This window comes from Sorex araneus, chromosome 9 (genome assembly GCF_027595985.1).
Source record: "Sorex araneus isolate mSorAra2 chromosome 9, mSorAra2.pri, whole genome shotgun sequence".
In the NCBI taxonomy this organism is placed as follows: Eukaryota; Metazoa; Chordata; class Mammalia; order Eulipotyphla; family Soricidae; genus Sorex; species Sorex araneus.
In genome coordinates this window covers 934,051-957,773 of record NC_073310.1, presented here as the reverse complement: position 1 = coordinate 957,773, position 23,723 = coordinate 934,051, and the positions used below count along the sequence as shown (strand labels likewise).

The 23,723-nt window shown below is 58.3% G+C and overlaps 1 protein-coding gene across 13 annotated transcripts in view; it reads right to left on the bottom strand.

Annotated features, from left to right (window-relative positions):
- Nucleotides 1-1,771: 1,771 nt before the first annotated feature.
- The window catches only part of RIMBP2 (RIMS binding protein 2), a 62,052-nt gene continuing 40,100 nt past the window's right edge, over nucleotides 1,772-23,723 (bottom strand). For 4 of the 13 annotated variants that reach the window (XM_055147606.1, XM_055147608.1, XM_055147607.1 and 1 more), the window contains 16 exons: nucleotides 22,592-22,734; nucleotides 21,825-21,901; nucleotides 20,671-20,780; nucleotides 18,585-19,367; nucleotides 17,256-17,407; nucleotides 16,625-17,074; nucleotides 15,436-15,579; nucleotides 13,031-13,189; nucleotides 10,439-11,104; nucleotides 9,289-9,406; nucleotides 8,780-8,964; nucleotides 7,752-7,920; nucleotides 7,495-7,595; nucleotides 7,020-7,091; nucleotides 5,034-5,168; nucleotides 1,772-3,072 (listed from right to left, as the gene is read on the bottom strand). In XM_055147606.1, coding sequence (XP_055003581.1) covers nucleotides 2,884-3,072; nucleotides 5,034-5,168; nucleotides 7,020-7,091; nucleotides 7,495-7,595; nucleotides 7,752-7,920; nucleotides 8,780-8,964; nucleotides 9,289-9,406; nucleotides 10,439-11,104; nucleotides 13,031-13,189; nucleotides 15,436-15,579; nucleotides 16,625-17,074; nucleotides 17,256-17,407; nucleotides 18,585-19,367; nucleotides 20,671-20,780; nucleotides 21,825-21,901; nucleotides 22,592-22,734 — 3,653 coding nt within the window. In that variant the 3' untranslated portion in view covers nucleotides 1,772-2,883. The other 9 variants (XM_055147610.1, XM_055147613.1, XM_055147609.1 and 6 more) reach the window with 9 other exon arrangements.

The window sequence follows — 23,723 nt, the reverse complement described above, 5'->3', positions numbered from 1 at the left end:
CCACACAAAACCTAGGTTTCTGTTTCTGCCTGAGCACAGGGAAAAGAAATGTCTCCCATGGTGATGAAAGCACAGCAAAAGCTTTCCACACATCACTGACCTACAGGTGTGCTGTCCTCAGATTGAGCCTGGCGGCACTGGGTGAGGTCATACCCATCTAGAAGCTAATAGTTCTCCAAAGGAAAATTAGTTCAAGAAGAAGCTGGAATGGACAGGTAAACACGATGGATGACAGTTACTCTTTTAAAAGATTTGTCCCAAAATCCTATCTGACTGCTTGCATTATTTAGATAGATTTCAGGGCTTATATTCAGTTCTATTTGGATTCATTATTCCAACTCAGATTCTCGAATCCCTGATGAAAAATAGAAAAATATTGGAATTTTCTGGGAGACCTGTCAGAGGTGCTTCTAAGATGGTAGCAGTTGAAATTCTGTATTCATTTAGTTTAATAAAGCCAGGCACTTTAGTTGCTTTTTCATTTTACCATGAGCATGTTGGTGCTCACACTTCACTAGAATCATTTTGTTGGAGATTCATTTGTTTGGGGGCCACACCCAGAGGTGCTGAGCTTACTCCTGACTGCTCGGGGATCACTCCGAGAGGGTTCAGGACCATATGGGGTGTTGGGGATCAGACCCGGGTTGGCTGCATGCTAGCCAGACACCCTCCCCACTGTACTTTCTCTCTCCATCCCCTGAAGATTTTCTTCATGACCAGTTTAATATTCATGGTTTTGATGTTGCACCTCCCACCAAGACCACCTACCACTGTCCTTAATGTCATTTTGAGTCCACCTCTTTATTCCCTGCACCTTACTTGATGATCTGTTTTGCTTTTTTGTTTGGTTGGTTGGTTTTAGAAATGTTAGGCCACACCTGGGGTACTCAGGGACTATTTGTGATGCCAGGAATCCAACCAGGTCTCAGCTGCAGCTCCATTATAGGCAAGTGCCTTACTTTTGTACTCTCTCCAGCCAGGTGATTTCAGTTCTATACTTAGTTGAAGAACATTTTAGCCAGGCTTTTAGGAAAATTCTTTGAGAAGTTAAATTTATTATTTTGGGACCTGAGTGATAGGACAGCAGGTGTTTTCCTTGCACGCTGCTGACCAGGGTTCCAGCCTCAGCACCCCATATGGTCCCAAAACCTGTCAAGAATGATCCCTGAGCTCTTCTGGGTATGGACCAAAACCAAAAACAAGCTATCATTTAGGTTGGCAATGTTTTCTGTTTGGATCATTTTAATTATGAAGTTGCCAAAGGGAAATATGACAAATCTGGCTTGAATTCATTCTCAAACTGGTATCAAGAAATACTGATTTGTGGAGCTGAAGTGGGGAGGGCAGTTGCCTTGCATACGGCTGACAGGGCCTCAGCATCCCATATGATTCCGAGTATAGAGACAGCTGAGAATGATCCATTGCTAATTACATTTCCACTGAGTAGATTGTCACTGAAAATGTAAATATGACATTTGATAAGTGGCTTCCACAACACAGGTCAAGATTTTCTTATGTATTGGGGCTGGAGAGATAGCACAGCGGGTAGGGCGTTTGCCTTGCACGCCCAGCATCCCATATGGTCCCCTGAGCACGGCCAGGGGTAATTCCTGAGTGCAGAGCCAGGAGTGACCCCTGTGCATCGCCAGGTGTGACCCAAAAAGAAAAAAAAAAAAGATTTTCTTATGTATGGAAAAGAAAAGGATTTGGTTTCACTGGGATAATAAAAAGTTTCGCTTTATCTTTTTAAAAAGATACAGAACAAACAGCATTGTATAAAATAACAAATTTTATTTCTATAAAATATTTTACACTAACTGTACACATGCACACACCCACACAGTAATTAAGCAATTTCCTCATAATCAATGTACCACATACTAATATACAATTTACAGTCATTTTTGAAGACACAATGGGGAAAAGCTTTTTCATTCATTTATAAACCTTCCATAAATTACAAAAGAAAGGCAGTCTGAAAAGTGTGTATAAAGAGTAAAAACAATTTACAAGCAAACAAGAATTACAAAATAGTAACGTCAAATACATCTGCCAGCAACTTTGTCAATCTTCAAGTGAGTGCCAATGATAGAGAGTGGTATGAGATATTTTGGAAAAGACGAATTTGGGAGGTGGCTTATGCATCATGTGAGTTACTTTGTGTGCTGCTCATTGTTGAATACTATGTATGGCATCTTGACAAATAATGAAAGTAACAAATCCATATGCCACAAAATGTAACACTAAAAGCAAATGAGTATGACCAGCTGGCAGCCGGCTAGTGGGTAGAGGACTTTTCCAAACAATTACTTTCTCTCCTCTCTCTTTTGAATGATTTTAGTTAGTAAACATTTTCCTGTGTGTTGTCTGGCTTGCTTTGAAAGACAAGAAGCCAATATCTAAAGATGCACAGCCTGTAAAAGTGGATTTCAGACCACTGTGTGTGAGTGAGGATGAAGGGCACTGAATGCACAACACAGACAATGTACACACCGTGGGTTTTATTAGACAGTACACACCATTGTGCATTTTTATAAGGCAGAACATCAAGGCGGATAAAACTAGTAGTTTCAAGACCAGAGTCAAAGTGAGCGTTATGCATCATGAGGCAAGCATTTTGAAAAGGGAGCAAAGCTGAAATCATTCCTTTTAAGGGCAGATGACGAATGCACAGAGACTGGGGTCACGGGGAGGGCGGGAGCTGCGGGGGCTACAGGAGACCCCCGCCTCGCCTCACCTCCGGCAGAGCTCGGGCGCCTGGAGCAGATGGGCTCTGTCCTGGCGTGGTCGGCCCGCCCGGTGTCAGGGGAGGTGTGTCTGGGAAGCGCTTGAGTCATGAAAGCCCTAGTGAGGGTTACTGGGCGGCTGTCCGGGAGCGCTCGGTCATCTCACAGCACCCAGCCTTTTCAGCAGGTTCTTGCCTCTGGTAAGCAGCCCCTTTTTCTTTCTTGAGGACATTTCCCTGCCTCGCCCGGGACTACCAGTACCCAAAGATGACGTAGGTGACCCCGAATGGAGATGGACTGTGGGGGATGGCGCGCTCCTTGCTGTCCCTGAACCCTCAGGAGGAACCTAGTAGGCACATGGTGACAGTGTGAGAGCGCGACACCAGCGGCGCCCACCGACTCGGCCACCCCCTGCTGCCCACCCCTGCCAGGGAGGCCAAGGGCTTGTTTCTTCTTTCAAGCGTTGACGTATGCCATGAGCACACACCCCTCTCCCACCATGTCAAGAGAGGGGCTCGCCATCCACACCAGGGCCCCACTTGGCTGCAGGGGAAGGGCGGGGCTGGGGGGGGGTTGCTGCTTTGACAAAGCAGAGCTAGGGGACAATTTGTCAGTTCAGACCAGGAACTTGGAAAAGGTTTCAATTAGGTTGATAGTGGAATTGGCCGAGTGCCCGTCAGTAACCGTCAAAAGTTCTGGAAGGGAATTCTGTTGTACTTGAAAACTATGTGGGTATAGAAAAAGCCTGATAGTGCATTCGTGGGTTAGTATTCTAAAGAAACACTGCAGATGGCACACTGGTTGAAAGAAAAAAAAAAACTAAAATGAACCTTAATTACAATCAAAGAAAGCTTAAAGGCCCTTCTGGTTTGCTTTCCTTGCTCCCGGTCACGTTTCCGAGGGGGCTGAGTCAGCAGTGCTGCTGGAGCGGCCAGAGGCCACACGCCTGAGGGCAGCACATGTCCTCTCCTCCCTCCCTCTTCCTAATGCGAGTGTTCATCACTCAGCAGGCAAGTGACTAAGCCAAGGGGCTTCAAGCTTGCTTGGATTTAAAATCAAGGTCTCATTCTCATGGAAAACCCCTAGCAAAGCATCCCAAAGGACACCTGAAGATACCATTGCTCCGTCTAAGCAATCATGAGCTGCGTCTCGTAAGACCTGGCATTGCATTGGTACGCCAATAGGCCTGTCTCCCCGAACGCCTGCAGGCACAGAACATTTGTGCTTTGAGGAGAAGCGTAAGCTCCTGAGACCGTTTGGGGCCATGAGAAAAGTTCACTTGGTATTGAGGCCAGCATGTGTGGGGTCACAGACGGCCCCATCACCTGCTCTCACTACTCAGCTCTGGGTCTCGAGTTCTGGTTTTGCAAGCAGAATTGCTACAGTAAATGTATCTGGTAGGTTGTGCTTTGCCCAGGAGTGGCTAACAATGCAATACGCAGCTCCCATTACGAGTGGACATCAGAACACTCTCTGAACGAACAGCCTGCTAAGAAATATGTTCCCAATGACGGCCTTTCAAATAGTCTCAATGTAAATAGGAAGAGATTGTTCAACACTGTTTAACTACAATTCAGTTGCTTTACAACTGATGTCAAGTAAAGTCTAATAATTTAGATCCGGTGATAGTTTTGAGACATATTTCTTTTTCGCCCCACAGTGACCCTCAAGTCTACCACATTAGTCCATCTAAGGCAGCTTAGGCCGGTATCTTTACAGGTATCTTCAGTTGCTCACTTACGTGGAGGCTACATTGCCTGATTAAGGTGTGAAATGAACACTCTTCTTCTGTTTCCAAGCAGATGAGCAAAGAAATAAAAATATATATATAAAAATAGAATATATAAAAACTTGCTGTGATGAAATAAAAATAAAAAATGAGACACTACACATGAATGTGATCTAATAGTTAAATATGTTGGGGAGGTCTTTGATCTGCTCTTTTAAAAAAAAAAAAAAAACAAACTAAAACCCTAAGCGAGCAGATGGCTCTGCTGCCCGCCGCGGCTGCCGACTCGCTACCTCTCTCCACTCGTAACCGAACTGGCATGTGTGTCTCGAATGTAGGATGGGAGGTTCCTTGGTGAATAAAGCGGACTGGTTAGAAGTGAAAGGGTCATTGGAGGGGTGAAATAAACTTGGATTTAGAATTGAGGACTTTGAGGCACACGCCATGGAAGGGCAGAGAGAAACTCAGTGCGTGTTTTCCTTCGGGACCCAGATGTGGACCTGCCGGGGCTACTTGGACCATGGGGCCGAGCGGGGCTGAGCGGGGCCAGGAGAAAAGTGAATGGAAGTGTCACTTACCCTTTTGGCCTTTGGTCGCAAGGGCGTGTCCTGTGAGTAGTGGGATGGTGCATCCGAGAGATAGACCTCCACATCATCAGGCACCTCTTCGAGGAAGTTGGAAGGTACGAGGCCTTTCTGCCCGTTAAGCTCCCCCTGCAAGCACACCAGAGAGCATACCATTGGCTCCTTCCGCACTCGCCTGCACACAGACCGCCCTGAGTGGTGGGGGGCAGAGCCCACTGGGCAGAGGGAACACTTTTGCCAAGTACTGCTGCTCCGTTATGTTTTCTAAACGTGGGTTGGTTTGTTTTTAATCGTATCAGTAAAAAGTAGCACTGTCATCCCGTTGTTCATTGATTTGCTCGAGCGGGCACCAGTAACGTCTCCACTGTGAGACTTGTGCTGTTTCTGGCATATCAGATACGCCACTGGTAGTGTGCCCACTTGAGCAAATCAATGAATAATAGGACGACAGTGCTACTACATACAGAAAGAAGTAAACTAAGCAAATAAAAACTTTTGTGCAACTACTTCCAATAAAGACACTGACCCTAAAAGATTTTTATGCCAATTCTAATCACCTTCACAAAATGGTTCTGAAAGCAAAATCCACAACCAGAGAGATGTAAGACACATCATTGTAGTTCCTGGAATCAAGATTCATCCTCCAAATAAAATGTCAGTAAATAAAGACAATTGTTCTAAAGAAGATTCTAAGCTCCCACTGTCTACTAAGATGAACAGCTGCCACAAAGTCAGCCTGGCTGACTGAGATGGGGTGCCACAGTGCTGGGGCCCTGTTAGAGCCCTTCAGGGACCACCTTTTGTGGCTCAGAATCACCTGAATGACACCATGGGGCAGTAGAGAGATGGCTGTGATGAATACTGTGGAGAGACCAGGGTCAAGGCCTGAGGGAACCAGCTGATAAACTGAAAAATCTTTGTAGAAATAAATACAGACACAACCTGCATGTGCATCTATTTAAATATAACACACAGATTCACAAAATACAATTTTCTAATCAGAGTATGAGAAAAAAATTATGACAGCTAGACAATAAGAATGAACTTTGTGATCTCAAAGACAAGGCACGTTGTAGCAGTGAGTTATGAAGAGGTAATGCAAAAGAGATTTGAGAGGAATGAGGAAAATTCAAGATATTTGACACAGCAAGAGAAAAATCTCCAAATAAGAGCTCCTAAAGGGGAATGGGAGAAAGTGGGAGGGCAGAGGGCGGATGCTGAGAAGATGCCCAGTCTAAGGAGGGAGACAAGAGACTGATGCAGGAGGCCCGCGGGTGCCGAACAAAACAAACACTGGCAGGACAGGCTGGAACCAAGATTGCAAGAACACTTCTTCCCCTCTTCGAGCAAGAGAGATGAATGACAAGAACCTGAGTTCAAGGGCCAGTCACCACCCACAGTCTCAGGAAAACTGCCACTGACGGCATTTGTTGCGTCTGACCCAGCTCTGAAAAAAACAGAGTGGCCTGCTAGAAAAGTTCGTGGCAAATAGCAAAAAATGATCGACGTCCTCAGAAAACTGACAAGTTTCTATCAGGCGTTTCTCTGAGTATCAGTGGACTCTACATTCCTATGAAAGGCAGAGTCTGCTCGGGAGCAAACTCTGAGTCTCTGTGCTCACGAGAGGTGCCTGTTCTCTGGCAGCAAGCATAGGTCCAGAGCAGAAGGCTGGGAAGGACGGAAAAGCCAGGGTGGCCATACTTATGTGAAGGCCAAAGAACATCCGAGCTAATAAAGCTAGAGACAGGGATGGACGTCCCATACTGGCTAAAGTGGTCAGTGAGTGGTCAGGAGGACTCACCTGTCACCAACAGGACACATCCACTCAACTCTTTGGGGTTGGGGAGGGGGCACTCACGGCAATGCCCAGGGCTTCCTACTGGCTCTGCACTCTTGGTGGGCTCAGGGGACCATCTGGGGTGCCGGGGATGGAACCTGGGAGGCACAGGACAGACTGGGAGAGCGAGGCCGAAGACTCACGTAGTAGAAACCATCCTCATCGATCTCCCCGAACACAGTGATGATGTCCCCAGTGCAGAACGTCAGCTCGGCCTGCGGGGAGAGCAGAGGGGCTGGGCCATACTGGGGCCGTTCCACGCGCCAAGTTCTCCTGCCTTTCTGCCTTCCCCTCACTTCTCTCAGCTGGGTTGGGACCCACTCTGTCTGGTGAGCCTGCGAGGGCGCTTGCCTCCTGCTGAGGGACTCTGCTGCGGGGCTCCTGCATGGGCTCGGAAGGGCCTGACCAAAGGGAGCAGGGCAATGGGGGACAGGACGGGGAGCAGCTCCTGAGCTGTGGGGGGCACAAGTCTCCCAATCTGGGAGGTCCTGGCCTCCCAGACCACCTGCATCTCTGAGGCTCCATCTTTGGCTCCTCGACTTGAGCAGCCATTGGGGTCCCTGTCCCCCAGCCAGGGTCCCCGTTGTCCCCTCCCCCCCGCTCAGCACGTGCAGGTACCTCTACGTCCACGTTGGGTGAGCTTTCCCGGGGGTCATAGTCGTACAAGGCCACCATCCTCCGCGTGGAGACCGAGGGCCTCCGGCCACCTCTGCTTCTCTCTTTGGATCACGGAGCAGACAGGGCACTTTAGAGGGGATGGGCCCCCTCGCCTCCACACCAGCACCTCAGCCCCCAAGGCTAGATTCACTCTGCATGAGAGGGGCCTGCAGCTGTGCCCCCACCCCCGCCCGGTGCTGTCCTGCAGGTCCCCTCACCCGGCTTGCCCACGGGCGTGCTGAGGGGCAGGAAGCCCTGTCGGAGCAGCTGGGCCATCATCTCCTCGTCGTCGGCCTGGATCTCTGATACCATGTTGCAGGGAATGAGGCCGAGGCGCGCACAGGTCTCCCCGCGGTAGAAGCCGTCGGCATCTTTGTCACCGTAGACCTGGGCCCACAGACACAGAATGGATGCTGCAGGAGCATCCCCACACAGAGCATCTCCTACCTGTGGCTTCCCAGGCTGCTTTCCACAGCGCCCCCCACAAGTGCTTCCCAGGACCAAAGTCCAACCATTTCCCAGGGGCCCTCAGAACCTGTGGGAAACGTGATCCTCAGGACTCCTCCACTAACAGCCCCCAAAGTGCTCTTTCAAATACCCACAGGCCTGGTGAGATCAAGCCTGAACCTGGACAGGCTCCTCCCCTTCCCCCCTCCCCCTCCCACTCCTTCTCTCTGCCACTGCCACAGACACGGCACCTCTCAGAGCCTTCTACACACTAAAGCAAGTGTATTCAGTCACATGTGCGCTCCATGAATCATGTGAACTGTGTGATCTGTATGTGATGTGCGTAAGTTGGGTGTACATGAGCTGTATAAGTCATATAAGCTGTGTGTGTGTGTATGTGTAGGTGTATAGGGGTGAGCTGTGTGTATATGTGTGTGTGAGTACGTGTGTATGTGTAGGGGTGTGCAGATGTATGTGGTGTGCAGGGGTGAGTGCATGTGTATACACGCATGCATGTGTGCGGGATGTATATATGTACAAGTGTGTATTTGCGTGTGTACCATCTTGCAGGCAGGCAGTGTGCAAGGGAACCCTACTTTCCTGAGAGGCCTAAAGGGTCTCTGAAGGTGCCTCACCCCAAATCCGCTTTCACCGAATGCCAACCAGCTACACCCTCTTCCCTGGGAGTAGTAGCCAGCAGCTCTGGGGAGCCCCTTAGAGTTCCCGGGCCCGAAGCCCCCCGCCCAGCCTGCAGTACCCCATCAGCCCACAGTCCCCTGCTGACCGGCCCACGCCCTACCTTGATGATCTGCCCCTCCTTGAAGGGAAGCTCCTCCTCAGCAGCGTCCGGGTTCGGGGACATGGTGAGGGGGTCGTAGTCAAACAAAGCCACGAAGACACGTGCTGGGAGCTCCTCGGCCCCGGGGTCAGTCTCCGACCCCTCATAGAAGTCTGGGGAGAGCAGGTCCCGCCCACTGGAGTCATCTGGAGGGACCAAGGAGCAGGTGGTCAGGCCACGCCCCTGCCCCGCCCCTCACACGTGTGCTCACGTGCAGCAAGACACATCCCATCCGGCTGGGCTGAGTGAGATGCAGGGGCCCTGGCGAGGAGCCTCACACTGCTGAGCACCTTGGGGTGGCCGATGCCCCAACCCGGACCATGGGCACCGTGCAGGGAAAAGCCTCCACCCCAGTTCTAACCAGGAAGGAAAGTGACCCCACGAGAGAGACAGGAGCACGTGGGCCCTGGGCCGGGATGATGAGCGTTTCTGACACGGGGGTGGGGCGAGGTGCCGCGAGGGTCACTGACCGATGGCCGGCCCCTTCCCTGGCCGTGCCCGCTGGGGGCCTGCACTGCTGCGGGGAAGAGTCCGGCCCGCGTGTTCTGCTCTGTCAGCCCGTCCTGCAGCCATCGGAGTCCCGAGGATCTGGAGATGAACAGCACAGGTGTGAGCCGCGCGGGCTCCGAGGGCCACGTCAGCTGGACTGAAGCAGAAGCTCTAAAGGCAACTAAACTTAGGTTTTAACTGAAAGGTTAGCTGATGGGCCTAGCCTCAGGAGGCGTCTCTGCCGCTGCTACTGCCGCAGGCCGCCGGCAGGACAAGCCTGGCCCTCGGCACAGGGGCGCCTGCACGCTTGGAGACACACATCCCCAACATGGCAGGAGCCCAGGCATGGCCTCCCCCCTCAGCCTCTCCTCTACCATGTGTGAGAACCAGAGCCGGCCCCCCACTCAAGGGCAAGGTGTTCAGGGGAAGAAACGCTGCGGGTTTCCCTCAAAGGCACTGCTGCACGTGGGACAGGTGTGAGCCCAGACCACGGTCAGCACTACGGGCCGGCCCAGGTGTCCACGGCACCAGCCCCATCTCACCAACAACATGGTGGGTGCCCTGAACACAAACATGGGCCTGTGGGACCCTTCTGGGACCCCCCACACTGCCCGGAGATGGGTAGGACCCCCTGCACACACACCCCAGAGACAGGTGAGAGGTGTGTCTAGTGCTGATGACGGAAACTCCTAAGCATCGGACACAGGAGAGAGACGGGGTAAGGGAGAGAGGGAGGGCCGGAAAAGCTGGTCTCTTCTGCAATTGCTCTCTGTGCGTTCCCAAGCTGTGACAAAGCCCCCGAAAGGCACCGCCACAAAGGCCAGATCCAAGAGAAGCCCCCACCCGCTGGCAAGAAGTCGAGACAGGCCCTAAAGCTCATTTTGAAAGGAAACCGTGTGTTGCCAAACATCTGAGGAAGCACAGCTCAGCTAACCCTTAATTAAAAGTTAGATTCAGTTGTCCTTTAATCAAAGCAGCCGTGACCGGCCTGGTTTGGGCTCATTCTCCTAAAGCCAAGGAAGGGAGCAACGGGTTTCATCAGGCAGGACGGAGGAGGAGCGAAGGCCCCGGGCGCAGAGGAGGGGGATGGCGATGGGGGGGCGTGGCAAGCAGATGGGGTGATGGACACACCCAGGGACCTCCTGCAGCCCGGGCGGACAGCTGCGCGGGGTCCCGGAGGGCGGACGGCGCGGGGCCTCTCCTCCAGGCCGCCGGACACTCCTGCCCCGGGAGCTGCTCCCAGCAGGCCTTCCCGGACCTCTCGGGGCTTGGCGGGGGCTCATCGCTCCAGATGCCGTCACGGGGGTCCACAAGCTCCCCAAAGTCCCCCTCCACACTGTTCTGCCGGGTCAGCGTGCGCCGCCGGGCCAGCAGGGGCCTGAGGCAGCGCCGGCAGGGGCAGGGCTCGGGCTGCCGTGGGCCAGCAGGGCCTCGGGACGCTGCCCGAAGGGCTTGGGGCTGCCGTGGGCTCCTGACATGGACCCGAGGCTCCTCCTCTTCACTCCCGCAGTCCAGGCCACTGTCTGGGCTCCGGGTGGCCAAGCGGCTGCAGCGACCACCCCAGTCCTCCAGCGGGCAGTCCTCGGCGTGGAGCCCAGGGGCGCGGGACCTGGCCAGGGGCCGGGCACCCCGGGCGGCTGCACCCCCCCAGCAGGGCCTGGACCGAGTGCCAGCACCCCGTGGGCGCCAGGCCTCCCGCTGCTCCGTGTCCTCCTCGGCCACCTCGGGGATGCTTGACAGCATGGCACAGTGCTGGGCCTGTGGGGGGCACTCGGGCTGGTCCAGGGGAGTGCCGTCCTGGGGGCATGTGTGCGGACAGGGGCCAGGAGCAGTGAGCGGGCGGGGAGGAGAGAAAGCAGAGAGTTAGTCTCCGAGGCGCCTGCCTGCCTGGGCCTGGCCTGCCGTGGGCTCTACGGGGGAATTAGATGCGGTTACGGGGTCCCGGGGAGGGGCTTCCAAGAGCCCGCGATGCAGCCTGAGCGTGGCGAGCACGTGCATGCTTCGGGCTCTGGGCCCCTGCCTGCTGCCTGTGTACCCAGGGGCGGGCAGCCGCTGCCCTGCCTGCAGCCCTCAGTTTCCCTCCCCCAACTCTGCCTACCCGGGGCTGCCCTGGGCACAGCAAGGCTGTGGGCAGACACTTGGCTCCATGGGCCCTGCTGTGGGGACAGTAGAGCCCAGCACGCCCTTCCCATTTCTGGGGGCAACCCCGTCACCTCCAGGCCGCCCCCTAAGCACACCCGCTCCTGGACTCGTAGGTGCTCGCAGGTGTCTCCGGACGTGGCCTTGCCCGCCCAGCCCCGTGGGGCACAGCTCCCCGCACTCAGACCTGGCTGTTGCTGCTGCTGCCCCCATCTCTGTTCGGAAGGGTGCCGGGGGACAAGGACAGCAAGAGGAGCAGAGGAAGGACTCTCGGAGGGGACCAGACGGGTTCGGAGCACCCTGTCCAACCCCCTGGAGCTTGGGGGCTGCTCAGAGCAGCTCCGCATGGCCAGACGCCATCAGGATTGGAGGGGCAGAAACAGTGGCCTGGCAGGCCCCAATGGCCCCATGAGACCTCATGACAGCAAGGCCGGCTCTGCCCACCAGGGTCACATGCCATGGGGCTGCCCAGGCCTTCTGCCCATTAGAGGCACCCCTGAGCCCCCACCATGGACAAGCTCCATGCAAAGCCGGGCCTGGGGCTCCTGGCCAGTTGTGCTACACCCAGGCCACACCAAGGACTCCAGTGGCCCCAGAGCCTGAAGTGTGCTTCCCCAGAGGGTGACGGGCCATGTGGCATCTACACTGGAACTGGCCTCACAGGCCCTCAGCCCTGTGTCCCCGTGACCTACACAAGGCCCTCAGCCCTGTGTCCCTGTGGCCTGCACAAGGCCCTCAGCCCTGTGTCCCCGTGGCCTGCACACAGGCCTCAGTCCTGCCCGCTGTGTCCCCGTGGCCTGCACACAGGCCCTCAGCCCTGTGTCCCCGTGGCCTGCACACAGGCCCTCAGCCCTGCCCGCTGTGTCCCCATGCATGCACACAGGCCTCAGCCCTGCCCACTGTGTCCCCGTGGCCTGCACACAGGCCTCAGCCCTGCCCGCAGTGTCCCCATGGCCTGCACACAGACCTCAGCCCTGCCCGCTGTGTCCCCGTGGCCTGCACACAGGCCCTCAGCCCTGTGTCCCCGTGGCCTGCACACAGGCCCTCAGCCCTGTGTCCCCGTGGCCTGCACACAGGCCCTCAGCCCTGTGTCCCCGTGGCCTGCACACAGGCCCTCAGCCCTGCCCGCTGTGTCCCCGTGTCCCGCACACAGGTGCTCCCTCACCATGACCTGTCTTCCTGGGATTTAGCCTGGCCTCATCAGTCCCTCCCCGTGTGAAGCCAGCCTGGGGTCCCCCAGTGTCCAGCTCATCACTCGGCCACCACACCGGCCAGCAGAGCTGAGGCAGCAAGGCCCCAGAAACACCAGGACTGCACCAGCAGGGCCCTGAAGGCAGCACGGCAGCAGGCGGTGCCCCGCACTCTCCCCGGGGAGCTTTGCTGCGCCTCCTCCCCAGCCTGCTACAGAGCCCGACACCTCTCCCATGTCCCAGCACCCCACAGTCTGCTCCAAGAACTCCTGGATGGCCCTGAGAACTGAGCCCAAGTCTGTGGGTGCCAAGTGCAGACACGACCCCTGGAGAAGCCAGGACCACCCAGTCCAGGCAGACGGGAGGGGGCGCCTTTGGTGACAGGGGCACTGACCTTGAGGGCGCTGTGGGAGGTGCCACTGGGCCGTCGCCGGCCGCCCTCTTCCAGCTGCATCTCCGAGTACAGCTCCTCCTCATCCTCCTCCATGATGTCCGACAGGTCGGAGCCCCGGCTACTCTCAGTGTGGTGATCATCTCCGTGGCAGCAGTGTGGCTGCGGCCGAGAGAGGGATGGGCGCTACAGCCCCTGCACGGCAGAGCCGGCCCAGCCTGCAGCCGCTCGCCCCCTCTCCTCTGCTCCCATGGGAGCCGGCACCAAAAGTTGTATGTGCACGCGCATAAGTGTGAGGGTGGGTGCTCATGTGTTCGCATGGTCATGTGTGCCTGTGTGCGCATGTGTGCAGGGTCACGTGTCTGTTGGGTACATGTGTGCGTGTATGGTCACATGTGTGCATGATTGCATGTGTCTGCATGTGTCCATGATCATGTGTGGGTGGGTACACATTTGTGTGCATGTGTGGTCACACGTGTGCATGAGTGTGCATGGTCATGTGAGTGGGTGCACATGTGTGTGGTCACGTTTGCATGACTGCATGTGTGCATGGTCATGGGTCAGTGGGCCACATGTGCATGAGGTCACACATGTGCATGAGTGTGCATGTGTACATGGGTGCACGTGTGTGCGTGTATGGTCATGTGTGCTTGAGTACATGCAGGCATGTGTGCATGACCATATGTGTGTGGTCACATGTATGCATGAGTATGGGTGCATGTGTGTGGTCACGTGTATGACTGCACGTGTGTACTGTGTACATGTGTATGCATATGGGGGTATGTATGTGGGTACATGTGCATGTACATGTGCGTGTGTGTAGTATGTGTAGTATGCACACGAGTGAGCATGAGTGTACACACACACATGCACCACCCACTGAAGAAGGAGAGTGAGACCTGGACCCTCAGTTGGCCACCAATGGACTGGGCAGCTCCCCCATGCCGGGCCCAAAGTCCCTTCTCCTCCGTGCTCTGGACTGGTCAGAAGTCACTGGACTAAAACGATGGGAAAGGCCCTTCCCACCTCCTCGCCACGAAGCCAGAACCAGAGTTGGCACATGGTGGCCACCAGCTCTGCCCACAGGTCAGGCTAGAGCAGGAACAGATCAGGACAGCAAGCACTCAAGTCTCATCTCCGCCTTCCATTTGGTGGAGCCAGCCCTGAAGGAGCAGGAGGGTCCTGTCCCCGCTGGTGCTGGCACGCGGCTCTCCAGTCTGGTGAGGCGCCTGCACAATCAGGTGGAGTTTCTGCACGTTCCCTCAGTGAGGGGAAGGTGCCTCCTGCTTCCATCCAGCTCTTCCTTGCTTTCTTGGGTCACAGGAGGATGTGAATGCTGACACTAGGGCAGCCAGTTTGTGACAAGATAAAGGTGGACAGAGTGGACAATTCAGAAGCCACAGATAGGACAAGCCGGCCAGCGGGCTGGGCCTTCTTGGGCTTGGCCTTCTTGGGTTCACATGGGCGTCCTGTTGGTTGGGGTTGTGGCTCTTCGTAAGAACAAATAAAACAGAACTTTTCAGTTTTGCAGATGGAGACCCAGGCAGCTAGAGGAAGCGGCCACTGACTGTGGCAGAGGCAGGTGGGTCTGCAGCCCCTGGTCTGGGAAGTCTGTGTAGGGCCTGGCCACTTTGGCCCCAGAGCCATGGGCTGCTCCGGCCATGCCCATTCCTGCTGCTGTTGTCCATGAAGGACACAGTCACTCTCAGACATGGGCAGAAGCGGGAGTCTCACTCTACTCCAGGCCTTGCCCACTCAGACATGGTCGGCCAGCTAGGGCAGGCAGGGGACAGGTCATGTACAGGAACAGCGAGGCCAGGTGACCCCAGGGGCCTATGGATGTGAAGGTGTGACTCTACACTGGTGGGGACCTCATCTATACCAGGTGGGGATCCATGTCTGCATCGGGTAGGGATCCAGGTCTGTACTGGGTGGGGATCCATTTCTACACAGGTGGAGATCCAGGTCTACACTGGGTGAGGAAGTGTCTATACTGGGTGGGAATTGTGTCTACACTGGGTGGGAATCCATGTCTACACCAGGTGGGGGGTCCGTGTCTACACTGGGTGGGAATCCATGTCTACACCAGATAGGGATCCATGTCTACACTGGGTGAGAAAGTGTCTATACCGGGTGGGAATCTGTATCTACACTGGATGGGGATCTGTGTCTAAGTGGGTATTCATGATTTTATCAGGTGTTGGTCCGTGAGGGCATCTGTGTCCACACCCATTTACAGTGAGGGCATCTGTGTCCACACTCGTTGCTGACACACATCCAGACCTGGTGTGGTTCCGTGGTGGTCCCTGCCTGCAGGGTGGCATACGGGACCGGGACAGTTGGCTGGTGCTCAGCTCACCGCCAAAGGAGAGGCCACTGGCCCCCAGCCCCCAGGCCCTCCCACTCACCTGCTTGCCCAGCTCAGAGCCTTTCAGGAACTCGTCCACGCTCACGGCCCTCCGCTGGGTGCCAGGGGACTCGAAGGCATCTTCCTCATCCGAGTTGGCGTAGCGCCCAGCACCCCTGTCTAGGAACAGGCTCCGTTTCTCTAGCTTGGAAGGAGAAGGGCATCTGAGGTTGGCAGGGTCTCACCTGTTGTGGCCAGCAGCCCTGAGAGGACCTGAGTCCCCTGGGCCACAGGCAGTGCCCACAGCTTCCCTGAGCCACCAGGACCCCACTGGGCATTGAGCAGGTGCCTCCCCCTCTTCCCTCTCTTCCTCTCCTCCCTGGGCATGGCTGCCACCTGACCTGAATAACAGCAAAGCCCCTGCCCAGTCCTGGCCTGGCCTTTGTGCTCTCAACATGCGGGAAGGGCAGCCCGGGCCGCTCCTTACTGCCAGCAAACACCCAAACACACGTGGGCCACTGCCCACAGAACAGTAAACACGCACACACCTGCTGCGTCCAGCAGGGGGCAGCCCGGTTGCCCCGTACCTGCCATTCTGCCTCTCCCTGGGCTGCCTCCCTCTTCACTTGTCAGGAGCAAGTGGACTGGGTGTCTGCCAAACATGTTTGTGTGTGTGCAGACATGCGTGAGTCTGTGGGTCTATGCTTGTCCATGTGTGCAGAAAGAATGTAGGTATGTGCCCACATGCGTGCACATATGCTTCTATGTGTCTGTGCACCATGAAAACCACACACGTATCTTAAATCTCATGCCTGTCTGTGACTGAATGCATGCATTCTTATGAACATGTAGAGTGTGTATGTGAGCACATGTGTATCTGTGTGATCGTAGATGCACACATGAATAGGAACATAATCTGCATGTGCACAGGGGCACACACAAGCCCAGTCACACAGACCCTCACACACAGCAGGCCCTGTGGCCCCAGCACTGACGCATTCCAGTACCTGGTCTCAGCACTGCGGGAGCCAGGCGGGCACACAGGCGACCAGTGTCCTTCCTCCCGCCCAGCTGACCACAGGGACTGACCCCCAGTGTGCTTCCTCCCACCCAGCTGACCACAGGGACTGACCCCCAGTGTCCTTCCTCCCGCCCAGCTGACCACGGGGACTGACCCCCAGTGTACTTCCTCCCGCCCAGCTGACCACAGGGACTGACCCTCAAGGTGGAAGAGAAGGCGCTGGCCTTACCCTGCTGCTCTCGGCCACCCTCTGCGCAGCTTCCCGGGCCATGGCCTTGGCCACAGAGGAGGACACGGGGGCACCCTGCGGCTGCGGGAGGATCCGGCTGGGTGAGGGCGACCTTCTCCCGGGGCCGGGCGGCTCCAGCATGTGTCCGTGGGCAGGGGCAGGGGCCCGGCTCGGCTCCCAGGCCCCGCCCACCCGGGCCTGGGGCCCCAAGTGCTCGTCTTTGGTGTTGGGGACGCCCGTGGCACCTGCTGACGGCTGTGGTGGGGGAGCGGCTCTCGGGTGTGTGGGGGGAGGCACCAGGAGGTCGGGGGGGATGGCGGCAGGGGCCGAGTCCTCCGACTCGCCCTGTGCGGACAGCGTGCGCACGCTCACGGCCTTGGCCTCCAGGCCCCGCAGCCGCAGCAGCTCCACGGCCACACTGCCCGCCGCAGGCGCCATGAGCTCCGCCACCTGCCGGAGAGAGGCACATCAGCAGAGCCCGGCAGCTGGGCCGAGTCGCCAAACCCACAAAACCCGGGGCGGGCAGGGACAGCTGCCCGGGAAGGAACAAAGAGGCCCTGGCCACTGAGAAGGGCTTCGTGGGGTGCCTGGGGGCTGCGGGAGAGGAGGGACAGGGCAGGGCCTCACTCACCCGCTGGCCCTTTGCATATACACCGTAGCCGGTCACGTCAGCTCCATTGGACAGGCCAGTGGCACTCAGAGCCGGTGGCCTCCAGGAGACCAGGACGCTGGTGGGGGTGGGCCCAGCTTGGACAGTGACATCTTGGGGAGGGGCAGGAGGCCCTGGCAGGGGACACAGAACAGGGTTAGGGGCCACCAAGGTGGAGGCAGGACGGACACAAAGTATGGCAGATGGCAGAGGGCAGCTATGTCAGGAGCAGCCACTCTGACCCCAGACTAGGTGCTCGACCCGGGGGCAATCCCTCGGTCTCCCTCATCTCCTCTTCACTAATGTGCTTGGCCCCAACTCGCCCCGGGCACACACCTGTGGGCACCATGGCCCCACCCTGGGCACACACCTGTGGGTGTGGGCAGCACAGTCCCCACCCCGAGCACACACCCGCAGGTATCATGACCCCACCCCGGGCACACACCCGCGGGTATCATGACCCCACCCCAGGCACACACCCGCGGGTATCATGACCCCACCCCGGGCACACACCCGCGGGTATCATGACCCCACCCCGGGCACACACCTGTGGGCATCATGGCCCCACCCCGGGCACACACCTGCGGGTATCATGACCCCACCCCAGGCACACACCGCGGGTATCATGACCCCACTCCGGGCACACACCTGTGGGCATCATGACCCCACCCCGGGCACACACCCGCGGGTATCATGACCCCACCCCGGGCACACACCTGTGGGTATCATGACCCCAATCCAGGCACACACCTGCGGGTATCATGGCCCTACCCCGGGCACACACCTGTGAGCAGCACAGCCCCCGCCCTGGGCACCACCTGTGGGCAGAAAGGCCCCCCTCCCTGGCACACACCTGCGGGTACCATGGCCCCACCCCGGGCATACATCCTGGGCACACACCTGCGGGCAGCACGACCCCACCCTAGGAACACACCTGCGGGTATCATGACCCCAATCCAGGCACACACAACTGTGGGTATCATGACCCCAATCCAGGCACACACCCACGGGTATCATGGCCCCACCCCGGGCACACACCCGTGGGCATCATGACCCCAATGCAGGCACACACCTGTGGGCATCATGACCCCACCCCGGACACACACCTGTGAGCAGCACAGCCCCCGCCCTGGGCACCACCTGTGGGCAGAAAGGCCCCCCTCCCTGGCACACACCTGCAGGTACCATGGCCCCACCCTGGGCACACACCTGCAGGCACCATGGCCCCACCCCGGGCACACACCTGCAGGCACCATGGCCCCACCCCGGGCACACACCTGCAGGCACCATGGCCCCACCCCGGGCACACACCTGCAGGCAGCGTGCAGAACTCCACGGCCGCCTCCTTCTTCTCCCGCTGCTCCAGGGGTAGCTGCCAGGGCACCTGGTGGGGCCGGGCCAGCACCTTCACTGTGTAGGCCGTGCTGGGCCTAAGGTTGACCAGCTGGTACTTGTACCTGGCCGCCTGCACCACGCCCAGCTCCTCCTCATTGAGGAAGATGGCGTGGCTGTAGTTGCTATTGGTGGGCACCCAGGAGAGCTGTGCCGAGACCTGGGTGATGTTGTCCACGCGCAGGTGGGAGGGCGCCACCACCACGTCCTTGCCCACCAGCAGGGTGCACTGCAGCTGGTCGGAGCGCCCCCTGCTGGTCACGCACTGCACGGACACGCGGTGAGTACAAGCCGCCACACTGAGCTTCTCCACCAGGGCCTTGGTCCTGCCGCCCAGCGCCAGGCTCAGCCGCGGCTCCTGGTCCACCAGCACCATGTAGCCGCTCACGGCGCCCCAGCCCGGCGGCACGGCTGGCGGCTCCCAGCCCACGATAACACTTTTGGCGAGCTGCTTGATGAGGGTGATTTTCCGAGGGTAAGGCACGGCGTCTTCTCCGAGGTCGGCGAGGCTGGTGTCCAACGTGCCGCTGTCGGGGAGGCTGGGCTCGAGGAGCGTGGGGGAGTGCAGGTCCAGGCCAGGGTGGTTGACGAAGTTCTGCTCGGGCTCGCCGGCCAGAGTGCTGGCCAGCCGAGTCCCACTGTCCTGGACAAAGTCCACAAAGTTGGAGGGCACCAGGCCCCGCTGCCCGTCCAGCAGCTCACCTGCGGGCACAGGGGTGGGGTCACGGGACAGCACCTGCACGGGCTGGACAGCTGCCCAGCACCCTGAGGCTGCCCCAGGACCCTACCTCCCACCCAGCAAACTGTCTGGCCCTGCCTGGCCTCCACCTGCATGCGTAGGACAAGGCTCTGGGGTGAGGGGCTGGTCTGCACCAGCTCTCACTGAGGCGTTCCTGGAATGACGCTGGCTCTAAAGCTTGGGGGCGGGGGTGGGCAGAAGGGCACGGCCAACGGCTCACTCGCCGTCCCAGAGGGCGGGAGGGAAGGCACTGTCAGAGAGTGCCCGCATGTCCACTCAGAACAAGTACGCGCCCCATGGCCTGGGGCCGGGCTGCCGCGTGCTGTGCACTGCCAACCCCTGGGAACCGGAGCTGAGCCCGGGTAGCTCACCCACGGCAGAGCACGCCCAGCCAGAGACACCCCCAGGGTTACGAGGCCAGGAGAGCAGGAGAGCCCAGTGTCAGCACGACCCAGCCCCTCAGCCAGTCCAGGGATCCCCTCAAATAAACAGGGCTGTCTGCTCCCAGCACTATCTGGGTCCTAGCACTGGCAGCCTTGCCTAAAGAGACACGGCCTATGTGGTGCTGGGCAGGAGGGGGCAGGAGAGGGAGGATGGTGAGGGATGGAGATAATGATGGGGATGATGGTGGAGATGACGGGGTTGATGATGGGACGATGGGGGATGGTGGGGGTGGTGGGGGTGGTGGGGGTGGTGGGGATGAAGGGGAAGATGAGGATGATGGGGATGATGGGGATGAAGGGGAAGATGAGGATGATGGGGATTGTGGGGATGGTGGGGATGATAGGGATGAAGGGGAAGATGAGGATGATGGGGATGGTGGGGATGGTGGGGATGGTGGGGATGGTGGGGATGGTGGGGATGATGGGGATGGTGGTGGTGGTGAGGGTGGTGGGGAGGAGGGGTGGTGGGGATGATGGGGATGATGGGGATGATGGGGATGGTGGGGATGGTGGGGATGGTGGGGATGGAGGAGGATGGAGGATGATGGGGATGGTGGGGATAGTGGGGATGGTGGGGGTGGTGGGAGATCTTGGGACAATGGGGAAGATGGGGATGATGGGGATGGAGCATGAAAGAGATGAAGGGGAAGATGAGGATGACGGGGCAATGGGGGATGATGGGGGTGACGGGGGAGATAATGGGGCCAGATCCCCTGATCTTCCAGAGGGAACCCCTGGCTGTGGGGTCGCTGTGACTGGGATCAACAGGTCCTTCTGACTGCTTGCACCCACCAAGCACCCAGTCCCCAAGCCGCTCCCCGACCTTCATAGAACCCGTCCTCGTCCATGTCCCCGTAGACGTAGAGGTACTTCCCTGCCGTGAGGGGCAGTTCTGCTTCTGGGTTCTCATTGGGCCCATCAAAAGGGTTATAGCTAGGAAGGAGAAGAGCAAGTGAGCCAGCTCAGGGACCTCATGCCAGCCTGTCCCGGACAGCCAGACCACAAAGGGAACCCCGCTCCAGCCCGCCCCAGACACGGCCCAGACCACACAGGGGACCCCTCTGCATCACCGGAGGCTGCGGCCAGAGCTCCGGCCTGGTTGGCTCTCTCAGATCTAAAGCCAGACAAGGCTGGCAGCCAGGTGACACTGGCAATCCCGTAGCAGTGATACACGGGCAGCATCTACCAAACTCCGCAATCCCAGATGGACACAAACGCTGACTAAGCAGCACTGCAAGGGCACTGCCCAGTGGCCTCGAGTAAGTACACACTCGCCTTTCAGCTCCTGAACTTTTTACTGACTTCAGTTCAGTAAATTTTCCAGGAGAGACGAAAAAAACTTTTAAAAGCTTTCCCCCATACCAGGCATTTCAGGGACAACGGGAGTGGGGGAAGGAGTGGGGATGGACGGCATTGTCCCCCGCATGCACAGACACCCCAAGCACAAGAGTCCAGGGCTGGAAGAGCAAGAGCCGCCGAGGCAGACCACATGATGCCAGGGAGGACGCAACAGCCAGAGAACAGGAGACTCAGGACAAGGTGGACGGCCATGAGAAGGCTGAGGGCAGGGAGGACGGCCGCGAGAAGGCTCAGGATGGGGCGCAGGTGTCTGGGGGGACACCATAGCCCAAGGAGTGTGCAGGTGCTTAGTGCGGTCGGGGCCGGGAACTGTATAAGTCATTGAAGTGGGTGGCTTCGCTGGTCGGGTCAGGGCCAGTGGCCCCCTTGATGTGACCTTTGTTGACCTGTGTCCCTAAGCCCAGATCAGAGACATGCTCTGGGTGGTAGTCTTTGCAGATGGGACCCTTCTCAGATGGGTGGCATAGGCACAAAGACACTGGGGGTCAGGCCGCCCCACAGCGAATCCCAGGAAGAAGCCACTGCACAGCCCTGCAGGGACCCCAGGACCAACACAAGACCCAGAGTTGCCAAGTGGCGCTCAAACTCCAGCCCCAGACACGGCGCCGCCCTGCCTACCTGTAGCGGGCAACACAGAGGCGCGCCTTCCCCGAGTATCTCTGCCTGGAGGGGCCGGAGTTCTCGTCATTGTCCATCTGCCCAAAACACAGAGTCGGGGCGGAAGCTGTGAGGCCTCGTCCCATGCCCAGACACCCAGGACCCCCAGGTCTTGGCGAGCCTAGCGGGATCCCCCTTTCCCGGCCTTGGGGCTCCCAGCCACACCATGAGGAGTCCACACTGCTCCCTGGACACAGGCCAGGCCAACGCAGCCCCTCCGCCCTCTGCCACCCCACCACAAGAGTCTTGGGCCAGGAGAAGCGAGATCACCGCGGGCAGGGGCAGCAGAAGGGGGCAGCGCACCCAGCGGAGTGTGGGTATGAGAGCTACTAGGGGTCTCGCGAGTGGCATCCCCCACTTCATGGCAGAACTGAGCACCCATGGCCCTGTGGCCTTGCCCAGGGCCACAGCCCACCCACCCACCACACACACACACACACACACACACACACACACACACACACACACACACACACACACACAGTGACAGCCCAGCTGCTTCCCTGCTCGGCCTCTGGGGCACTGGCTGGGGCCAGTCCAATGTTGGCATGTTTGTGGGTCAGGATGGCTCCGCGTGAGAATGAGGCCAGCGGTCACGAGCTGCTATCGTGGGTGGGACCCAGCCAAGGGCCCACACACTCACGCCTGGCTCATGGGAGGACACGGCCAAGGGCCCACACATTCACGCCTGGCTCATGGGGAACACAGACGAGGGCCCGCACACTCACGCCTGGCTCAGGTCTGCATCGTGGGCTGTGCGGGAAGGCGGGTGTGGCAGGCAGGGGCTCCGGGCTGCCGCCCGGGACGGGCAGCAGGAATGGCCGGGCACACTCACCGAGCACAGTGTGACTCCCCAGGATGCTCTCGGGCCCTGCCATGGGGAAAACACGAGGCAAAGACAGGTGAGCCTCCCCCTAGGACACACCACCCGCACTGGGGTCCACACCACGGCTGACAGCCCGCCCCAGCCCAGTACAGCAATGGGTAGCTGGAGTGGGTGAGGGGCTGCCAGAGGCTTGGGCGGCTGTGGGTCAGGAGGGGCTTCCTTCCCTGGGCTGGACACGCAGGGCAGCCCTGCAGCCACAGGAGCACGAGGAGGAGGGGCTGGGCAGGAAGGGGCAGCTGGCAGCTGGCAGGGAAGAAGGAAGAGGCCCTAGATCACGCTGAGCCTGAAGCTACACCACCGCCTCTCATTCAGACTCCTGTTGACTCACAGCCTTTTAGAGCTGGGCTGTCACTGACCCCAGTGTGGCCGAGGTCGAAACTTATGGTACACACTGGCCAGAGACTCCAGGGCCAGGGCAGAGGCTGGGAGTGCTACACAGGGCACCAGCCTGGGGGGCAGGAGTTGACACCAGATGGGGCCCAGCAGCAGAGCCCTGTCCCGTCCTCACTCCTGCCTCCCTGGAGCCTAGAGCAGGCCAGGCCACCGCACACCCACAGGCCTCCCACACACCGGGAGGCGGCCTAGCCAAGCCCCAGCTCTGGCCCGGGAGCAGAACAGACTCGGGCTCCAAGAGGAGCTGGGTGGTGCAGAAGGCCAGACCCCAGGGCAGAGGTCAGCCAAGAGGAGCCCTCAGGCCGCACCTAGCCTGAGGTGGAAGGAGGAGCTGTCCTGTTTCAGGGGAGGAGCCTCTGGGATCGTGTGGAGCACCAACCCCCATGCTCAGGGAGTACCTGGAGCACCACCCCTGTGCTGGGGGAACACCTGGAGCACTACCCCTGTGCTGGGGGAGCACCTAGAGCACAACCCTATGCTGGGGGAGCACCAAGAGCACTACCCCTGTGCTGGGGGAGCACCTGGAGCACCACCCCTGTGCTGAGGGAGCACCAGAGCACTACCCCTGTGCTGGGGGAGCA